Source organism: Corythoichthys intestinalis, chromosome 18, assembly GCF_030265065.1.
Source record: "Corythoichthys intestinalis isolate RoL2023-P3 chromosome 18, ASM3026506v1, whole genome shotgun sequence".
NCBI lineage: Eukaryota > Metazoa > Chordata > Actinopteri > Syngnathiformes > Syngnathidae > Corythoichthys > Corythoichthys intestinalis.
The window spans coordinates 41,198,021-41,217,136 of NC_080412.1; the positions used below are offsets into that span (position 1 = coordinate 41,198,021).

The window sequence follows — 19,116 nt, forward strand, 5'->3', positions numbered from 1 at the left end:
TCGGACAATTTTAAAATTTGGCCAAATTTGGGGGTCACAGAACGGAACTTCAAGTCACCTGAGTGTTTTCCACCATATATATATATATATATATATATATATATATATATATATATATATATATATGTGTGTATACAGTCATGGACAAAACTATTGGCAGCCCTGGACTATTTCCAGAAAATACAGAATTTCTCACATAAATTTACGCAATTACAAATGTTTTCAATATGAATGTGTTTAATTCTTGGATGTGCATTGGAAAAACACCAAAAAGCTGAAGAGAAAAGCCAAAATGTACACAATTTTAGCATTGGGTGCCTTGACAGTCTGCAGGGAGTAATGAAATATAGAGACTGTTATACGTTTTGGGACGGTCATGGGTATTCCAACAGGACATTGACCCAAGACATACCTCAAATAGCACCAAGAAATGGTTGGAGACCAGTGCCCAGTGTCAGAAAAAAGAATGAGATCTATAAAGAAAAGAACACAGTGCTTATAGTCATACATGGTGGAGTCCCAATGATGTTTTGGGGTTGTTTTGCTGCCTCTGGCACAGGGTACCTTGACAGTGTGCAAGGACCATCAAAATGTTTTGGGCCGGAATGTAGGGTGTCGTGTCAGAAAACCAGGTCTGCATCTGAGGTCAATGCCGTTCCAACAGGACAATGACCCAAAACATGCTTCAAATAGCACCAAGAAAATGTTGGACAAAAAGCGCTGGAGAATTCTGAGGTGGCCATCGATGAGTCCGGATCTAAATTATACAGACCACTATGGAGAGATCTCGAAATTGCTGCTGCAAGAAGCTACCCTTCTGGAACAGTTCGCAAAAGAAGAGTGATCCAAAATTCCATTTGAGAGGTGCACGAAACGTGTTGATGGTTATAGGAAGCGATTGGCTTCCGTTATTTCTCCTAAAGGATACAAAACCAAATATTGAGTTGAGGGTGCCAACAATTTTGTCCATCCCATTTTTTGCATTCTATGTAAAATTGTGTAGATTTTGATTTTCTCCCCAGCTTTTAAATAATAAACGTATTTCTGGAAAAATTCCAGGGGTGCCAATAATTTCGTCAATGACTGTATGAATATATATATATATATGGCGGAAAACACCGAGGTGACTTGAAGTTCCGCTCTGAGACCCCCAATTTGGCCAAATTTAAAAATTGTTCGATATGCATGTGTGGTATATCATTGTAAAGCTTAAAATCTCAGTTTTCTGGGGGAAGAAAATTTTGAACTGGAGGGCATTTAAAAAAAAAAAGTTTTTTAAACAGCAAAATCCTATCTAGAGGCGAAAGCAAACGAGAGCAGAATTAAAGACGGCATGATTTTGACGAGCTATTATTGCGTAGTTACCTTGTTTCGATCCAACAACTCCATGTAGCATGTACAAGAGTGTTAAAACACAGATGTGAATGGCCACAGCCAGATTTGGGGGGGATTTTATGGGCGAAACATGGTCATATAACAAGGGTTGCGATGCAGAAATCGCAGACATCAAGGAGTGGTCGAGATTTTCTTTTTCATATATTTACCCTTTTAAACGTTTTTTTTTTCCTCCAATTTTATTTACTTTATTTTTATTTATTTGTATATCATCTAACATATCGGGGAAAATGCGACAGTAACAAAAAAATACAATTTAGCGATAGTTATGAGGTAGATATCCGTGACTTTTTTACAGACGCCATTTTTGTCATTGTGACGTAATTTGTTTAAAATATGCGAGTGAATAATTTTTTTAAAGTATTTTTTTTAAACTAAATATTAGACATCAAGTAATGATTCTAAGCTAAAAATGACAGACATTTTGAATAATAAATATAATTACTTACCTTGTTTTCATGGCTGGGTTGAAACAAAAGCGGTTGCGCGACGTCTAAACGGGGGTTTCCAGGGTAAAACGCACAAATTAAAAATAGTTCGGGGGCTTAATGCGCCATGAATCTTCTATTGCAGCATATAGATGTAAAGTTCTATCAAACACAAGAGTTGTTTTAGCTTAAAATACAGCAGTTTATTTTAAAGAGGAGTGCAAGTGCAGAATTTGCTTTTTCAGTCTGTTCTGTGTTTTCCACCATATATATATAATTAGTCCTGCAAAATGAAATGACACTGCGTTTCGGGGTCATCAACATGTTTGCCCCTGCATCCCACAAAAGTCAAACTCCGCCTCTGATAAAAATGGCAAAAAAAAAAACAAAAAAAAAAACACTGGTCTCCCTACTGTTGCACTAGACGCGCACACACGCGCGCAAGACTTGGGCACGTGTTGGAATCGCTCCACGCCACGTGCACGCGCTCAGAAGCGAATCGCATCACATGCAGATCCCATCGAATAGAGAAGGGGGGAGTCAATGGGGCGGGGGGGGGGGGGTTGTCTTAAGACGATAGAGTTGAGATTTATGAAATGAAGATTTGGTTAATTATTATTATTATGATGAAGAATGCCTTCGTCAGGGGCGCCGGGTTGGCTGGCGCACCGCCGTGGCGTCACCTCAACTAATCATTCACACTCCACTTTAACAACGCGTGAAAAAGCGGGAGGGGGGCGGGAGGTCTGGGGGAGAGAAGACAAGCGATGCAATGCAGCCGATGCATGCACGACTGACGTTCACCACTCGTCCCCTGCTGGGATGCAAATCAACGCATGAGTCACATCCAGAAGCCGGGACCCTTGGTTGTGAATAAACCCCCCAAGTATAAAAAAAAAAAATAAACAACCATTATATTACCATAATGTCATATCATGCGGCGCGCATTAAGAGGAGGGTGATTGTGGTGGCGGCGGCACGCAGGGGTGTGGGAGGATGAAAATGTCTTCTGATTTGTAGTTTAACTTGACGACTACAAAAATTATAGGCTGACTGGTTGGTTGACGAGCCCGATTTTCCCTCTCCCTCCCTTGCAGATGCACGCAGCTCGGTGCGCTCAGTGTGGAGTGGCGCGACTGCAGCGGCACATTCGCTCCATTCCCTTGCACGCTTCTATTTCCACGCCGAATATCGCCCTCTCTCACGCGCTCCGCATATCAATATTTTTATAACGCGGCAGGGTTGGAGGATTCGTTGAGAATTAATTTTGATTGCAAGAAGAAATCAAACGAGGGAGGGTCGTCACGTCGGCGTATAAACTGGTGAGCTGCTGTCACTCTTTGGTTTGAATTGTTCGGGATTTTGTTGTGTGTGGGGGTGAAAGGGGGAAGGGGGGGGGTGTCACACTGATTTTTATTTATTTTTTTGAGGTGCGAACATGCATGTCAGCTCCTGAGGCTGTTTTTAAGCATGAATAAAAATAAAAATATGTGTTGCTGTTATATATGTAGCCACAATTGCTAAGAGATTACAGCAGCGGAAGTTTAATAGTGCTGCATTCAGTATAAGGGGCGGTCTCGCGTAATCTGACATGGAATCCTATAACATGAGTTCCCCTTCTTTAGACGTGTTGATCCCGCAGCTATTCAGAGTTTAGATGAAATTTTTCGAAATTATTATTGTTCCTTTATTTTTGTGATGAGAGTTGACTGAGAGAGGGAGAGAGGGAGAGAGAGAGAGGGAGACGAGAGAGAGACCTGCATACATATCGTCCCCAGCAGCCTCCAGCTAGAATTCGTCAGATGTGAGATCACACAGGATTTACTTTCTACCCCCACCCCCCATCATTTTTTTTATTACCAGTCTGGCTTAGGGAAGATATTCAAAGTTTGAGGAGGGGATACAAGCATCTATTCCGAGCCCATCTGCTGTAAGTGTTTTATTTATTCCCCTTTCGGATACGCGAAGATGAGATTTGAAGGTTTGGAGGAGAATGATGGTTTCAAGTAAAGCGTCCGAATAGATTTTAGGCGAAGGTAGACTGCATGGATGGGAGAAAGGAAAGAATTCAGCACCATAGACAGCGCCCCGAACAGCGCGCGCTTCGCTTCATTACGCACAAACCGGATCACCATGCACAGAGCAGCCTTGCAGTGATGCCAGCTGCATGCTAAATCTTCAGGCACCCACGTAGATACATGTCATATAACATTGTGGCTCTGCTAGAGGAGAAGCTGCCATTCATGTGCAGGAGGGGTCATTTAGAAAGTGTTCTCTCGCTTTTTTCGGGGCGGGATATTCTCATTTTTACATAATCGGAATCCGACTGCAAATCCTTATCATCTAAAGGATTTACTTTATCTTCATTACAGATATTTTTGCGCTGCGCGTTGGATCTGATTTGTAAGTCATTTGTGTTTTGGTGTGTGCATGCATGCATTATAATGGTAGGCAAATGCTCTTACTTTACTTGGAGAGGCGGGCATTGAAGGTTTGATATTGCGGTACGCCGTCTGTTCACGTTGATGAAGAGGTAGTGCACAGGTGTTACCGTGTTTGCTCTGAGATAATTTAGTTGAATATCCTCAGGTTGTGCCTATACTCTTTATTAACATCAATTGCGTGTATGTGGCCACTACTAACCTCAGTGTCTCTCTGCTCTGACCTCCAGCAGTGAAAGGTCCTCATATTCAACAATGTGTGGACGGAGCAGCTTGGCCTCGCTGTGCCTGGGGGCTTGCTTGCTCCTGACCAACATCGTCCTGTGTGCGAAAAGGTAACGATGAATCTCTTTTTGACATGTGTGGAATTCAGTTTTGGATGAACTGTGAGAAAAAAATGTAGAGCGAAATAGTGTTTGTGCTTGGATTATATTGGGGGATGTTCTTTTTCTTCATGGCTTGGAACAGATCGAGTGTGGTTGTAAAGTAGGGCATTCCCACAAGACACCTCCATGCTTGTTATTCCATGGAGATGAGGCGATAAGGAGCTAAAATAGCCACTACGCACATCATAATAGTGTTGCTTTTTAATCGATTGCAAATGAGGATCATTGTGAATGCCACAAATGACTTGATGAGCATACCAATAAAATAAACATTCCTATGTGATGCTTTAATAGGACTCAAATGTTTATAGTGCATGATAAGAAACAGCAATAGTAAATATGACACAATATTTCATCTGCATATAATCTCAAGGATGTGTGCCTTGTTGAATTATTCACAAAAAGTGTCACAGAAGCGCATGCAGTGGACTTGAACGTGGATTCATGTCAAGATGTCGACAAACAATTTACATCACATTTTTAAATTAAATGCAAATATAACGCCCCGGCATGATTTTTTTTAGCTAATGTCATTCAAGATTGCGATGCATTGACGTCACGAGACTAATTTCCATTGTTTTTACATTAGAGGACATCTAATTTAGAGCCACTAAGGGCCTCCCGCTGCAGCGTATTTATCGACTCGCCACGTAATCCAATTTACTTTTTGATGTGTCACACAGAATTTTGAGTACCCTGACCAAGAATAATTATAACAAACTAGAATTCTAGATGAAATGTACAGTAGTATGGAGATAGAGGGAGAGAGCGAGTATCGAGCAGCACTGTTGCTGTCTGGATGACCTGTAGATGGGGATGGTGCACAATGTTTTATGAAGGAGTGGGCCCCCCTTGGCTGATAAACGTGTCGTCTTCCCTGAGCATCTCTTCTGCTTTGTTTTCAACGGATGGTTTATTTACTTTCATCACAAGCAACCCAGAGTGCAGCAAGTTTGCTACTTGAGCCGGAATGTAAATGCATGTAAAGCTGCATATGATAGTAGAAAGGTGAAAAGAGGCGATTGACGTTCGCTGTGTTGCAATCTTTAAAATTTACGGTAAAATACTGGCAGCTGTGGTTGCCAGAAGCTCACATAACTATAAAGCGACATTGTAAAAGATATCACGGTACACCCAAAAAAAATGTATAGTTTACGGTAAAATACCAGCAGTTCTGGTAACCTGCACTGTAAAAAAAAAATGCTGTGACAATGTAAAAATCAATACAATAATGTAAATAAATTCCATAAAATTTATGGGAAAATTCCTTCAACTGTTGCTGCCTGCAAGGTTAAAGTCATTACAGTAGTGGGAAAAAATCAGAATCATTTACAGTAAATTACTCGTAAATTATACAGATTTTCTTCCGCTCCCGTAATGACTTTTACATTTACACTGAATTTGACGGTAAACTACCGGCAGGGCAATCAACAGACTTGCAGGGGCCCGGGGACTAGAGACCATTATAGGCCCCCTCCACCCCACCCCTGCCACAGGTTTGGCATGACAACATACGCAGTACTTTTAACGCTTTGCAAGCAATAACAGTGTAAATTTTCAAATTATTTGAGATAGACAGTTAAATTTAACAGACCATAATGTGATGTGACATTATAAACAATTTCCATCTATTGTCCCATTTAGGCTACAATACAATACAACTGAGAGTGCTATGCCTGCCTGCTAAGCAACAAAACAGTAAAAACAGTATAACTAAACATCCTGTGCCTGCTCCCTCCAAATCCCTGGGGTTATCAAGCCCTCAAAAAGTGATGCGCCTAAATTTTTTGACAGCAAAGTTATTTAAAACATCACTGAAATTCAGTGTTTGAGCAAGCTCACCCTTAATGGAGAACATGGCTAGGTTGCCCTGTGATATGGTGGAGCAAAGGTAGTTTTTTATTATTTTCTTTTAACTGAAGGCTCGCTCTCCTCTAGCTACAGTCACTGGCAAAGACAAGAAAATGCGTACATTTCTCCAGAAAGAGGAGATCTTGGGGCACTCCCAGAAGATATGGAAGTGGCCCACAGATGAACATCCACATTTACTCCAACATTTACCATGTTCAGAGTTTTTGCTTTGGAGTTCCTTTACTCTTGGTGTAATAAAAATAAACGCATAGTATTGTTCCATGTGAATTCACGCCATAAGTCAGAGCTAAATGCAGTTGCCGCTGTTTTATATATGTTTAACCAGTCATCATTGGAAAGTTTTATTCCCGCCTCCCTCTCCCACTTGAGTTTGATGTATGTAGTGGTCAGGTTTTCATCATGTGTAGTGCTAAATATTTTTCAGAGATGTTTTTTAGTAAGTGTACCTCTTTAAGCATCCACTGAGACAGTATCTATTGGGTGTCTGTCACGTTCACTCAAAAAATGCTTGTGTTAAAATAGTGGCGTGGTTGTAGATATCGAAAAAAAAAAAATCAGCCTTCCCCAGACCATATTTGTTTACAAGTAGTTCTAAAGAGTAAAGGTTCCCTCCCAATGTTATTGACCAATATGTGGTGATGCCTATGCTACACCAGTGTTTAAAACCAGCGTCAGTTTTTGTGGGAGACAGAGCAATTTTAAGCAATAAATTAGTATATGGTGGAAAACACAGACAAGGCTGAAAAAGCAGTTTCTGCTCTTGCACCCCTCTTTAAAATAAACTGCTGTATTTTAAGCCAAAAGAACAGTTGTGTTTGATAGAACAATATGTCTATATGCTGCCGTAGCAGATTCATGGCGCATTAAGCCCCCAAACTATTTTTAGTTTATCGTTTTACCCCGGAAACCCCCGTTTACAGACGTCGCGCAACCACTTTTGTTTCAACCCAGCCATAAAAAGGTAATTAAATATATTTTTTATTCAAAATGTCTGTCATTTTTATCTTAGAATCATTAATCAATGTCTAATATTTTGTTTAATTGTTTTTTTGTTTTTTTTTTAATTATTCACTTGCAAATTTTCAACTTTTAAACAAATTACGTCACAGTGAAAAAAAATCGGTGTCTGTAAATAAGTCATGGATATCTACCTCATAACTATCGCTTCATTGTATTTTTTGTTACTGTCACATTTTCCCCGTAATGTTAGATGATAAATAATCGACCCAAACAAAGAAAAATTGAAAAAAATAAATTAAATAGTAGTATAGTAAATAATAATAATAATAATAGTAAATATTTGAAAAAGAAAATCTCCACCACTTCTTTTGTCTGTGATTTCTGCATCATGACCCTTGTTATATTACCATGTTTCACCCATAAAATCCACCAAAAATCCGAATGTGAACATTCACAGCTGTGTTTTGACACCCGGTGATACATGCTACATGGAGTTTTTGGATCGAAAGGAGGTAAATATGCGATGATATCTTGTTAAAATCATGGCGTCTTTAATTATGCTCTCGTGTGCTCTCACCTCCGGCTACGCTTTTGCTGTTGAATTTTTTTTTTTTTTTTTTTTTTTTAATGCCCTCCTGTTCAAAATCCCCCCCCCCCCCCCCCCCCCAAAATGGAGATTTTAAGCTTTCCAATGATGTATCACACATGCATATCCAATGATGTATCACACATGCATATAGGACAATTTTGAAATGTGGTCAAATTGGGGGTCTTAGAGCAGATCTTCTAGTCACCTGAGTGTTTTCTACCATATTTAATCGAGAAAAAAAAAACTTTTAAATGGCATATTTTTTAAATTCAAGAATATATATTTTTTTTAAAACAAATTTTATTTGATTTAGGTTAAAAAAATGACCAACTTAGATGCGTGCACTTAATAAAAGTAGTAAAAATTCCTTAGCTGACGCATTCATTTTAACTAGTCTTTAACACTCAAAACAAGATGGAGAAAATTACTGGACTAGATTTAAGAAAAATAATCTGATTAAGACCTTATAAACTTGCAGCGTAATAGAAGTAGAAAAAAATAATTACAAGGGGTTTATGTTTCCATCACTTGTATCTAATCCATCGTAAAGGAGAAAAGGAGAAATTGACTGATTAAGTTATATGATGAATGTGAACGCAGGATGCTGCACAGTATAAAATGGGCACAAAATCAACACGCATGTAGGCGTACTGGTCAGTAACAAGATTGTATTCGCACAATGACAAGATTGCATTGAATACCTGCCACAAATTGTGTGGCGGTACCAAGGACGTAGGTTTGGTTCCAACATTGGTAGGGATGAAATAACGGCATAACCTGCATGTACACTTTTTGCTGGGTACGGGACATTAATAAGACCAAACAGATTTGGTGAACGAGGGTCAAGGCTTCATTTCTTACTAATATGATCCTAATTAATTGATAGGCTAAATGTTCAATGCAAACTAAATCCTTATTGACTTATACGAACTTTTATATGTATTGGTTCAGGTGATACACCGTACAGATTCAAACCTCTGTTTTCAAAAACTACTAAAGAAACATTTTTAAAACTTCCAGAATAGATGTCTGGATTTTTTTTAACAAATTTAAATTGCAATTTTGAACATAACTTAAATTTTATTAACATACACAATAAATACAAACTTTTTAATAATCTCTTAACTATCCAGGAATCCAAAAAAAATAAACATTTGGCGGTAAACCACAGTTCATTACATTTCACAGTTTAATTAACATTAGCAATAGAAAACACATACAGTACAGGAGGAAACTTCTCTCTAAGCTGCTTCCTGCTCGAGTTTTGCAGGTTAGCAAATTCACAGTTTAATGTTATGCTAACTCTGATGTAGGTTGGACAGTAGCAAAATTAGTGGTGTGTTCCCAACGTCCACTACATTGACGTATTTTTACATTACTTACAGTGGCTGCTGCTGGCCAGAAAAAAAAACTTCTAATATCCCTCCTTTTGGAAACGTGCGGAAGATCAATGCTGTGAGTGCTTGTGTGTGTGTGTGGTCGGTGAGACAAGTCAGCAGCCAATCAAACGTGCGTTTGAGCGGGGAAAAATGGACTGGCACATTCAGCAAGTGAAAAGGGGTAAATGTAAGTCTGTGCATAATGAAAATAATTTACTTTGTAATGGTAGGGTCAATTCTATCTTTACAACAAATGGGAAGAAGAATGGGAAGAAAATTACCTACATCACTGAAGTCATTATATAATGTAAATAAGGTGGCTTAAAAGTTGGTGGGGACAATTTGAGCATCCTGAAAAGTTGGTAGTGTTATGTCCCTATCGCCTCTATGCAAACCTGCGCCCTTGGGCGGTACATTCCCCTCACTTTAGTCCAAACAGCATTTTCATTTCCGACTCAGTGCCAGTTTGAATGTGAGTGGGAATGGTTGACTAGTTCTACGGGTGCCCTGCGACTGACAGGTGACAAGTTCAGGGTGTAGGCTGCCTTTCAACTTAAGTCACCTAAGATAGCAGCCAGTGTTCTTTGAACGGAATAATCAGTACTGAAGATTAATGGATTTTAAATCAAAGTAAAATAAATTTGAGCTACAGAATGTCTATTTTTGTGAAAACCTCAGTATAACAATCTATTTGGATGTCGCTGCACCCGTCTTGGAATTTGGTAGAGTTTTCACCATGTTGTTGAAGATACACAACCGAAATGGTTTGACAGAAAATTGGTCTAGAACAACGTTTTTCAACTTTTTCTAGTCACGGCACGTTTTTACATTGGAAAATATGTCGTGACACACCACAAACCAAAAATGTTCCAAAATTACTTTCTGTATTTTTTAATTATAAAATAATTTCTCAGTATTTATGCTTACACAGTGTGAAAATAGAGCCTATTTAGATGAACACAAAGCCGATATCCTGGCAGGAATCTTCTTCAACAGCTCTCAGTCTGTATTTACTCTTTTACTTTTAGTTTTTCCTCAAAAAAGTTGCCCGTTTCTCTGTGTTTTCACAAAGGCGAACAAAATAGTCCAAATTTTGAAGTGACTGGTGTTTCGTTTGGAGATAACGTTTAAGCTTGCTTGGCACCGTGGCACTGTTTCACAGTGCATAGCTGCTTGTGTTGTGTTCAAGAACTGCTCGGATTTCTAGCCATCAGCCACCTTGCTGTCCTCGACAATGTGTTGGAATAAAACACAGGGGGAGGATTGACGGTCGTCAGATAGATGGATAAAATGGAAAGGACACTTTCGTGTATATCCACACTTGACAAGCCTAATCAAACAATGTACAGTAGACGTCTTTCCTACTGAAACTCCGCCCGACGACATTAAAAAACAAAACAAAAAAAATGGATATTGGATAACCTGACGATCACTGGTCAAGAATACATTAGTTCTCAAACCCTGTCTACGCAAAGCATAGCCTACCGGTATTTAGCTTGATTTATGCACACATCATTAAAGGATACAACATATGGTAGATACAAACAGTTACAGTATATGTTCAAACAACTAGATGCGCGAAAAGGATACTCCAATGAGGGTAAAGCTTTTAGTAGGGTGCACAGTTTTCCACAATATATAAGCTCCTGGCCAGATAACTTTAAAAATACAGAGGTACCGCTACTTACGAAATTCATTGGTCGTAGTTGTAGTTTCGTAAACGGAAAATTCCATAGGTGGAGACGTGTTTTCCATGTAAATGCCCTAATCCATTCCAAGCCTCCCAAAATTCAGACATAAATCTTTTATAAAGCATGAAATTGCACCAAAACATGAAACAAATACATTTTACAATTATTATTATTGCTCAATAAACAAGTTCTGCATAATGTAAAAAAGAATAAAGTAAATTCAGGTAGTCCCTGGGTTACATACGGGTTCCGTTCCTAGGCTAGCGATGAAACCCGAATTTCCGCGTGAGTCGGAATTAACCCTTTAAGTCCCTCTAAATACAAAATAACTGTCCGAAAACATGTATTATACATCATATTAAAAAGATCAAGTAAAAAATAAGATACCGTGAAGTAGGGGTGTGACAAAATATCGAAATGGTGATATATCATGATACTTTGTATCCCAAAAGGTTATCTATATGCTCCTGCCAAGAATCGAGATATCGTTTTAAAAAGGTGTCAATGTTAAAAAAAAAGAACCAACAACTGGCTACCAAAATCTTCCACCATAATAGTGTCTCTGTTAACTATAAGGCTGCCATTGATGGTACTCAAAACCGAATCCATTAAGTAGACTGGGAACATTCGTTCATACAAAACCAGAGCATTCACAGTCATTCTGTCACTTGTTGTTCATTTTAGGGCATTTACCTGTTGATTTTCAGTTACTTCCTGTTGATTTGGGGGTATTTTATGGGTCACTTCCTGTTTATTTCGAGTTACAGAACAGGAAGTAACCTGGGAATCACCCAAATGAATAGGCAGTGACTCAAACTCAACAGAAAATGACCTGAATTGATTGAACATCTACTAGTGATAAACTCATTCCAATTCACAGCAGAAGCTTGTTTTTCCTGTTTATTAATTTTTTGTAGAATATCCTAGAATGATTTCCTGACCAATGTATCGATAATCGGTGTATCGCCATATCGTCAGATCATCGTTATCGTGAGCTTTGTATCGCAAATCGTATCGTATCAGGAGGTACCAAGAGGTTCCCACTCCTACTGTGAGGTACGTTGTGTTAAATGCCGTTACATTGAATGACTATTAAGGCTTAAAATAAATAAATAAATAAATAAATATTCATGGTCGAGACCGACAGGCACGAATGACATCAGTTTCATCCAGTCAGCTCTTTAACAGTCATTTCAAGAACAATCAGTTCTCCTTTAGTGCATTTAAAGGGAATGAGAGGTCTCACGTTGATTGGCAGCGATTGAAGTCGGCGGTGCTCACGCCCACAGCAGCTCAAAACACCCTTCTGTCTGGAGGCGTCAGCAAAATTATCCAACAAAACACCTCCGCCCAGATCTAGATTGCACGCCAAGACAGAGTTGTATCTGGGCCAGAAATAGAGCCTGAAATCTTAATCAGCTCAATTTGTTTTATTATATTGAGTGTATCATGTAGATTGTTTTATTGGGAATGGAATGGAAAAGCCCCAGTAGAACAGTCCAGGATGTCCAATGTTATGGGACTACGCTGGCATAATTTCAGGAATATTAAATGGGGATAAGGGATTGTAGTGCATTGTGGTCATCACCTAATTTAGATTTTTGCATAATTTCCTACCTATTTTTATTGGAGAGAGATTAGCAAATAGTGCTGCAGCGATTAATCGATTAACTCGAGTAGTTTGATTAGGAAAAAAAAAGAAGCTCTGAATCAAATTTTCCTGCTTCGAGGATTCGTTTAATTAAAGTGGCTTTGTTATGGTTTGTTTTGAAAGTGTTTGCGTTTAGTTTTATTGATTTGGGTGAATAGACTGCCCTCGAATGGTGACAGTAAATATGCCATAATTGTCTAACATGGCTGAATCCAGCTGCTCCCTGTAAAGACCAACAACATTTTGCTTTTGTTTAAGCTAATATGTTTGTTTATGCATTTGTCATTTAGTTTAGAACTATAGTTTTTGTTGGACTATGTGTTTGAACCATTTAAGAGCATGGTTTAAAAAAAAGTTAGCATTTTATAGCATTTAAGCTAGCAGACAAGGCAGGCAAGTTAGCCAATTATTCTTTTTAGCTGTTTTTTGTGGGAATATGTGTTTGAACGATTAGTTAAGAGCATTGTAAAAAAAAAATAATGATAATAAGATAGCATTTTATAGCATTTAAGCTAGCAGACAAGGTAGGCAAGTTAGCCAATTATTCTTGTTAGCTGTTTTTTGTGGGAATATGTGTTTGAACGATTAGTTAAGAGCATTGTAAAACCAAATAATAATAAGTTAGCATTTTATAGCATTTAAGCTAGTGGACTTTTGCTATGCAAGTCAGCTAATTATTCCTGTTAGCTGTTTTTTTTTTTGTTTGTTTTTTTTTGTTTTGTTTTTGTGGGAATATGTGTTTGAATGATTAGTTAAGAGCATTGTAAAAACAAATAATAATAAGTTAGCATTTTATAGCATTTAACCTCGCGGACTTTTGCTACGCCAGTTTGCCAATTATTCTTGTTAGCCGTTTTTTGTAGGAATATGTGTTTGAACGATTAGTTAAGACCATTGTAAAAATAAATAATAATAACAATAAGTTCACATTTCATAGCATTTAAGCCAGCGGACTTTTGCTATGCAAGTTAGCCAAATTTTCTTTTGTTGTACTTAGATCCCCATTTATATTTTTATGTCGTTTGAGGCTAAATTCAGGACAAGGCAGGAAATTTAGCCAATCATTCTTGTTAGCTGTTTTTTGTGGGAATATGTGAACGATTAGTTAAGAGCACTGCAAAAACAAATAATAATAATAAGTTAGCATTTTATAGCATTTAAACTAGCAGACAAGGCAGGCAAGTTGCCAATTATTCTTGTTAGCTGTTTTTTGTAGGAATATTTGTTTGAACGATTAGTTAAGACCATTGTAAAAAAAAATAATAATAATAAGTTCACATTTCATAGCATTTAAGCTAGCGGACTTTTGCTATGCAAGTTAGCCAAATTTTCTTTTGTTGTACTTTAGATCCCCATTTATATTTTTATGTCGTTTGAGGCTAAATTCAGGACAAGGCAGGAAATTTAGCCAATTATTCTTGTTAGCTGTTTTTTGTGGGAATATGTGAACGATTAGTTAAGAGCACTGCAAAAACAAATAATAATGTTAGCATTTTATAGCATTTAAACTAGCAGACAAGGCAGGCAAGTTGCCAATTATTCTTGTTAGCTGTTTTTTGTGGGAATATGTGTTTGAACGATTAGTTAAGAGCACTGCAAAAACAAATAATAATAATGAGTTAGCATTTTATAGCATTTAAGCTAGCAGACAAGGCAGGCAAGTTAGCCAATTATTCTTTTTAGCTGTTTTTTTGTGGGAATATGTGTTTGAACGATTAGTTAAGAGCATTGTAAAACCAAATAATAATAAGTTAGCATTTTATAGCATTTAAGCTAGTGGACTTTTGCTATGCAAGTCAACTAATTATTCCTGTTAGCTGTTTTTTTTTTTTTTCTTTTTCTTTTTTGTGGGAATATGTGTTTGAATGATTAGTTAAGAGCATTGTAAAAACAATAAGTTAGCATTTTATAGCATTTAAGCTAGCAGACAAGGCAGGCAAGTTAGCCAATTATTCTTGTTAGCTGTTTTTTGTGGGAATATGTGTTTGAACGATTAGTTAAGAGCATTGTAAAAACAAATAATAATAATAAGTTAGCATTTTATAGCATTTAAGTTAGCAGACTTTTGCTATGCAAGTTAGCCAATTATTCTTTTGTTGTACTTAGATCCTCATTTATTTTTTATGTCATTTGAAGCTAAACTCAGATATTTAAATGTGTTTTTAAATGAAAATGCAATTCTGCATAGTTTGAAAAAACGTATAGGAATTTTATTTTGTATTTGTATTTAATGCTCTTTTGAAAGTGCAATATTAGCAAGCCTTTGTTTTACATCTCCTAAAATGTATTCTGCAACGTATTAAATGTTCCTAATCCGATCACTCGATTATTCTAACTAACTAGTTAATAGATTAATCGATTACTAATCTAATCAATAGCTGCAGCCCTATTAGCAGAACAGATCATTGTTGTCTAAAACTATTTTTTTTCCCTGTTCCGGAAGAGGGTGGTGACAAATTCTGGGCAATTACAGGCTGCTGAGAAGTGCTTTAACCCTTTAATACAAATCCTTGTGTGACAGGGTGTCATCATCTGTATTTAGAAAGCAAAATGTCCTGCAGCTCACATTCAATCAACCTCAATCCCTCAGCTTTGACGGTGAGCCGTGTCTCGCTTCACCCCTTTGTTTCGCTCACCTTTTCCTGACCCTATCCCGCTTCATCTCCATCTGCATTCATGCCGTCGTTCACGTTACTTTCTCCTCCGAAGGTTATTTTCTTAACCGCTCCTACACACAACACTTTCCCGCCCACGGCCGCCATCCTTTCCCACTTCCCTTCTGTTGCGCCGAGTCCGCCGCTAACTCATCTCGATGACCTCTCCCTCTCCTTGGAGCTGTTGGGCGAGAAGAGCTTGTTTCCAAACATTGGCTGTTTATTTTAGCGGGAAGCGAGGTTTTGCCATTGGCGTTGAAAAAGAAAAAAAGAATAGAGTTTTTGATTGCTCCGCTGCATTGCTAGCGACGTCGTCTTGGTTATCAGTATACAAACATACGGATGGATGTGTACACTCTACACATATGCAATGATTCAGGTGCTGTATATATGCAAATACATGGATGCCAGCATTATAGGTGCACCCGATCGGGATGGCGCACGTAAATGTCTGAAATATTCATACACAATTGTCAGCGGTGAATGTTTAGGCTTGAAGCATTTTGTTTCATGTACACATCCTCCCACATCCAGCAGGGCCTCAGTGGTCTGAAAGACCATGTTAAGGTTTAAATTATAGATTGCAATTTCTCTGTGATTGTGCCTACGTGTGCATGGAATATGCATTCAGTTTGATATACCAGGCATAAAAGTGGCTCTCACGCAGGGATAATATGGAATAACTTAGTAGCTTAGCATCCTTTGGAGTATACCACATATTCGATGTAATGGCTGTTATGCATACAAAAAAATATATAGGGTATAAAAAAAAAAATTAAAAAAAACAGGAACATCCTCATAAACTGAATGTGTTTATTATTATTTTTTTTTTAATGGTTCCTTAGATTATGAAGTAGGGGTGTGACAATATCGAAAAGGTGATATATTGCAATACTTTTTAGCTCAAAAGATTATCGATATGCCTGCCCCCCCCCCCCCCCCAGACTCTATATACAGTACAATGGGGCAAATAAGTATTTAGTCAACCACTAATTGTGCAAGTTCTTCCACTTGAGAATATTAGAGGCCTGTAATTGTCAACATGGGTAAACCTCAACCATGACAGACTGTGGGAAAAAAAAAAAAAAAAAAAAAAAAAAAAAAATCATATTGTTTGATTTTTAATGATTTTATTTGCAAATCATGGTGGAAAATAAGTATTTGGTCAATACCAAAAGTTCATCTCAATACTTTCTTGTGTACCCTTTGTTGGCAATAACGGAGGCCAAACGTTTTCTGTAACTCTTCACAAGCTTTTCACACACTGTTGCTGGTATTTTGGCCCATTCTTCCATGCAGATCTCCTCTAGAGCAGTGATGTTTTGGGGCTGTCGTTGGGCAATACGGACTTTCAGCTCCCTCCTCAGATTTTCTATGGGGTTGAGATCTGGAGACTGGCTAGGCCACTCCAGGACCCTGAAATGCTTCTTACGAAGCCACTCCTTTGTTGCCCTGGCTATGTGTTTGGGGTCATTGTCATGCTGAAAGACCCAGCCACGTCTCATCTTCAATGCGCTTGCTGAAGGAAGGAGATTTTCACTCAAAATCTCTCGATACATGGCCCCATCCATTCTTTCCTTTACACAGATCAGTCGTCCTGGTCCCTTTGCAGAAAAACAGCCCCAAAGCAGGATGTTTCCACCCCCATGCTTCACAGTGGGTATGGTGTTCTTCGGATGCAATTCAGTATTCTTTCTCCTCCAAACAGGAGAACCTATGTTTCTACCAAAACGTTCTATTTTGGTTTCATCTGACCATAACACATTCTCCCAGTCCTCTTCTGGATCATCCAAATGCTCTCTAGCGAACCGCAGATGGGCCTGGACGTGTACTGGCTTCAGCAGGGGGACACGTCTGGAAATGCAGGATTTGAGTCCCTGGCGGCACATTGTGTTACTGATGGTAGCCTTTGTTACTGTGGTCCCAGCTCTCTGTAGGTCATTCACTAGGTTTCCCCGTGTGGTTCTGGGATTTTTGCTAACCGTTCTTGTTATCATTTTGACGCCATGCGGTGAGATCTTGCATGGAACCCCAGATCGAGGGAGATTATCAGTGGTTTTATATGTCTTCCATTTTCTAATAATTGCTCCCACAGTTGATTTCTTTTCCCCAAGCGCTTTACCTATTGCAGATTCAGTCTTCCCAGCCTAGTGCAGGTCTACAATTTTGTCTCTGGTGTCCTTCGACAGCTCTTTGGTCTTGGCCATAGTGGAGTTTGGAGTGTGACTGACAGATTGTGGACAGGTGTCTTTTATACCGATAATGAGTTAAAACAGATGCCATTAATACAGGTAACGAGTGGAGCCTCATTAGACCTCGTTAGAAGAAGTTAGACCTCTTTGACAGCCAGAAATCTTGTTTGTAGGTGACCAAATACCTTTTTTCTACTCTAATTTGGAAATAAAACATTTAAAAATTAAACAATTTGATTTTCTGTTTTTTTTCCCCACATTCTCTCTCATGGTTGAGGTTTACCCATGTTGACAATTACAGGCCTCTCTAATCTTTTCAAGTAGGAGAACTTGCACAATTAGTGGTTGACTAAATACTTATTTGCCCCACTGTACAGTGGTGCCTTGACAGACGATCGCTTCCACACATGATCATCCGACGTAAAATTTGACACGCCATTTGTTTCTACATCGGACGACATGCTTGAAATAAAACGATTTATGAAAGCGCCGCAGCTTGTTTTCCCGCAAGACTGACGCACGGTTGATTTTCTTGTGAGAGAAATCAACATGGGTTCCAAGACGGTTAAACCAAGAGGTTAAAAAGAAAAAGGTGACGCTTACTGTGTTACTTACTGTGCTTATTGTGGTAACAACACCATAAGAAATCAGCAGCTTTGTCAGGTTTTTAATCATTAATTTCAGAACTTGTGCAACACAACACGCCTGCTGTCAACCGCAGTTGATGCCAACAAGAAAACATTAAAAGAGAAAGTAAAATCTCTACCGCACCTTTCTGATACTGTCATGTCAGCCACACGGTGCGTTCAGGTACAGCACGCAAAACACATCTGCCACAGGAATTATTATTATTATTATTATTACCGTATTAGCCCGAATATAAGATGACCCCCTCTTTTTCCAAGACTTTTTGAACACCAAATTTTAATTTTTATTCAGAAAATAATTACAGTACATCTGAAACAAATGATTATAACAATATATTTGAGAGAAAAAGCATGTTATTTTGCCTCATTCAAATCTTAATATCTGAACATTTGAATATGTAAACTAAATGCAATCACATTTGTAAATGAATGGCTTCTGGTTTTTGAAATGTAAATAAACCCATCTATTGTGATAAAACAACAAAATTGCAATAACTGCATTAACCATGAAAGTGAAGTCTAACTGTAACTGTAGTCATGAAACAAATCTGAATAAGAAAAGACATTGCAATAAAAAAATTGCACTGGTTAAACTTGAGAGAAGCTGAGATCTGTTATGACAGAACATCGCTTCAATGATATCTGGCGCCATCTAGCGTTGTGAATGGGGAGAGTAGCTGAGTTCCGTCATGACAGAAAATCGCTTCATTGAGATCTGGCGCCATCTAGCGTCGTGAATGGGTATAATGTCTAGACCGCGAATATAAGACGACCCCCTCTTTTTCAGTCTCAACACGGCAGTAGAATGTCTACGATATCAACGGTCCTCCT

At 38.3% G+C, this 19,116-nt stretch overlaps 1 protein-coding gene across 4 annotated transcripts in view; it reads left to right on the forward strand.

Annotated features, from left to right (window-relative positions):
• The first annotated feature begins 2,938 nt into the window (after positions 1-2,938).
• The window catches only part of gabra1 (gamma-aminobutyric acid type A receptor subunit alpha1), a 91,083-nt gene continuing 74,905 nt past the window's right edge, over positions 2,939-19,116 (forward strand). Inside the window, exons 1-2 of one of the 4 annotated variants that reach the window (XM_057820258.1) lie at positions 2,939-3,145; positions 4,495-4,599. In XM_057820258.1, coding sequence (XP_057676241.1) covers positions 4,520-4,599 — 80 coding nt within the window. In that variant the 5' untranslated portion in view covers positions 2,939-3,145; positions 4,495-4,519. Of the gene's footprint in view, positions 3,146-3,401; positions 3,754-4,075; positions 4,227-4,494; positions 4,600-19,116 lie in introns of those variants that run through there. The other 3 variants (XM_057820259.1, XM_057820256.1, XM_057820260.1) reach the window with 3 other exon arrangements.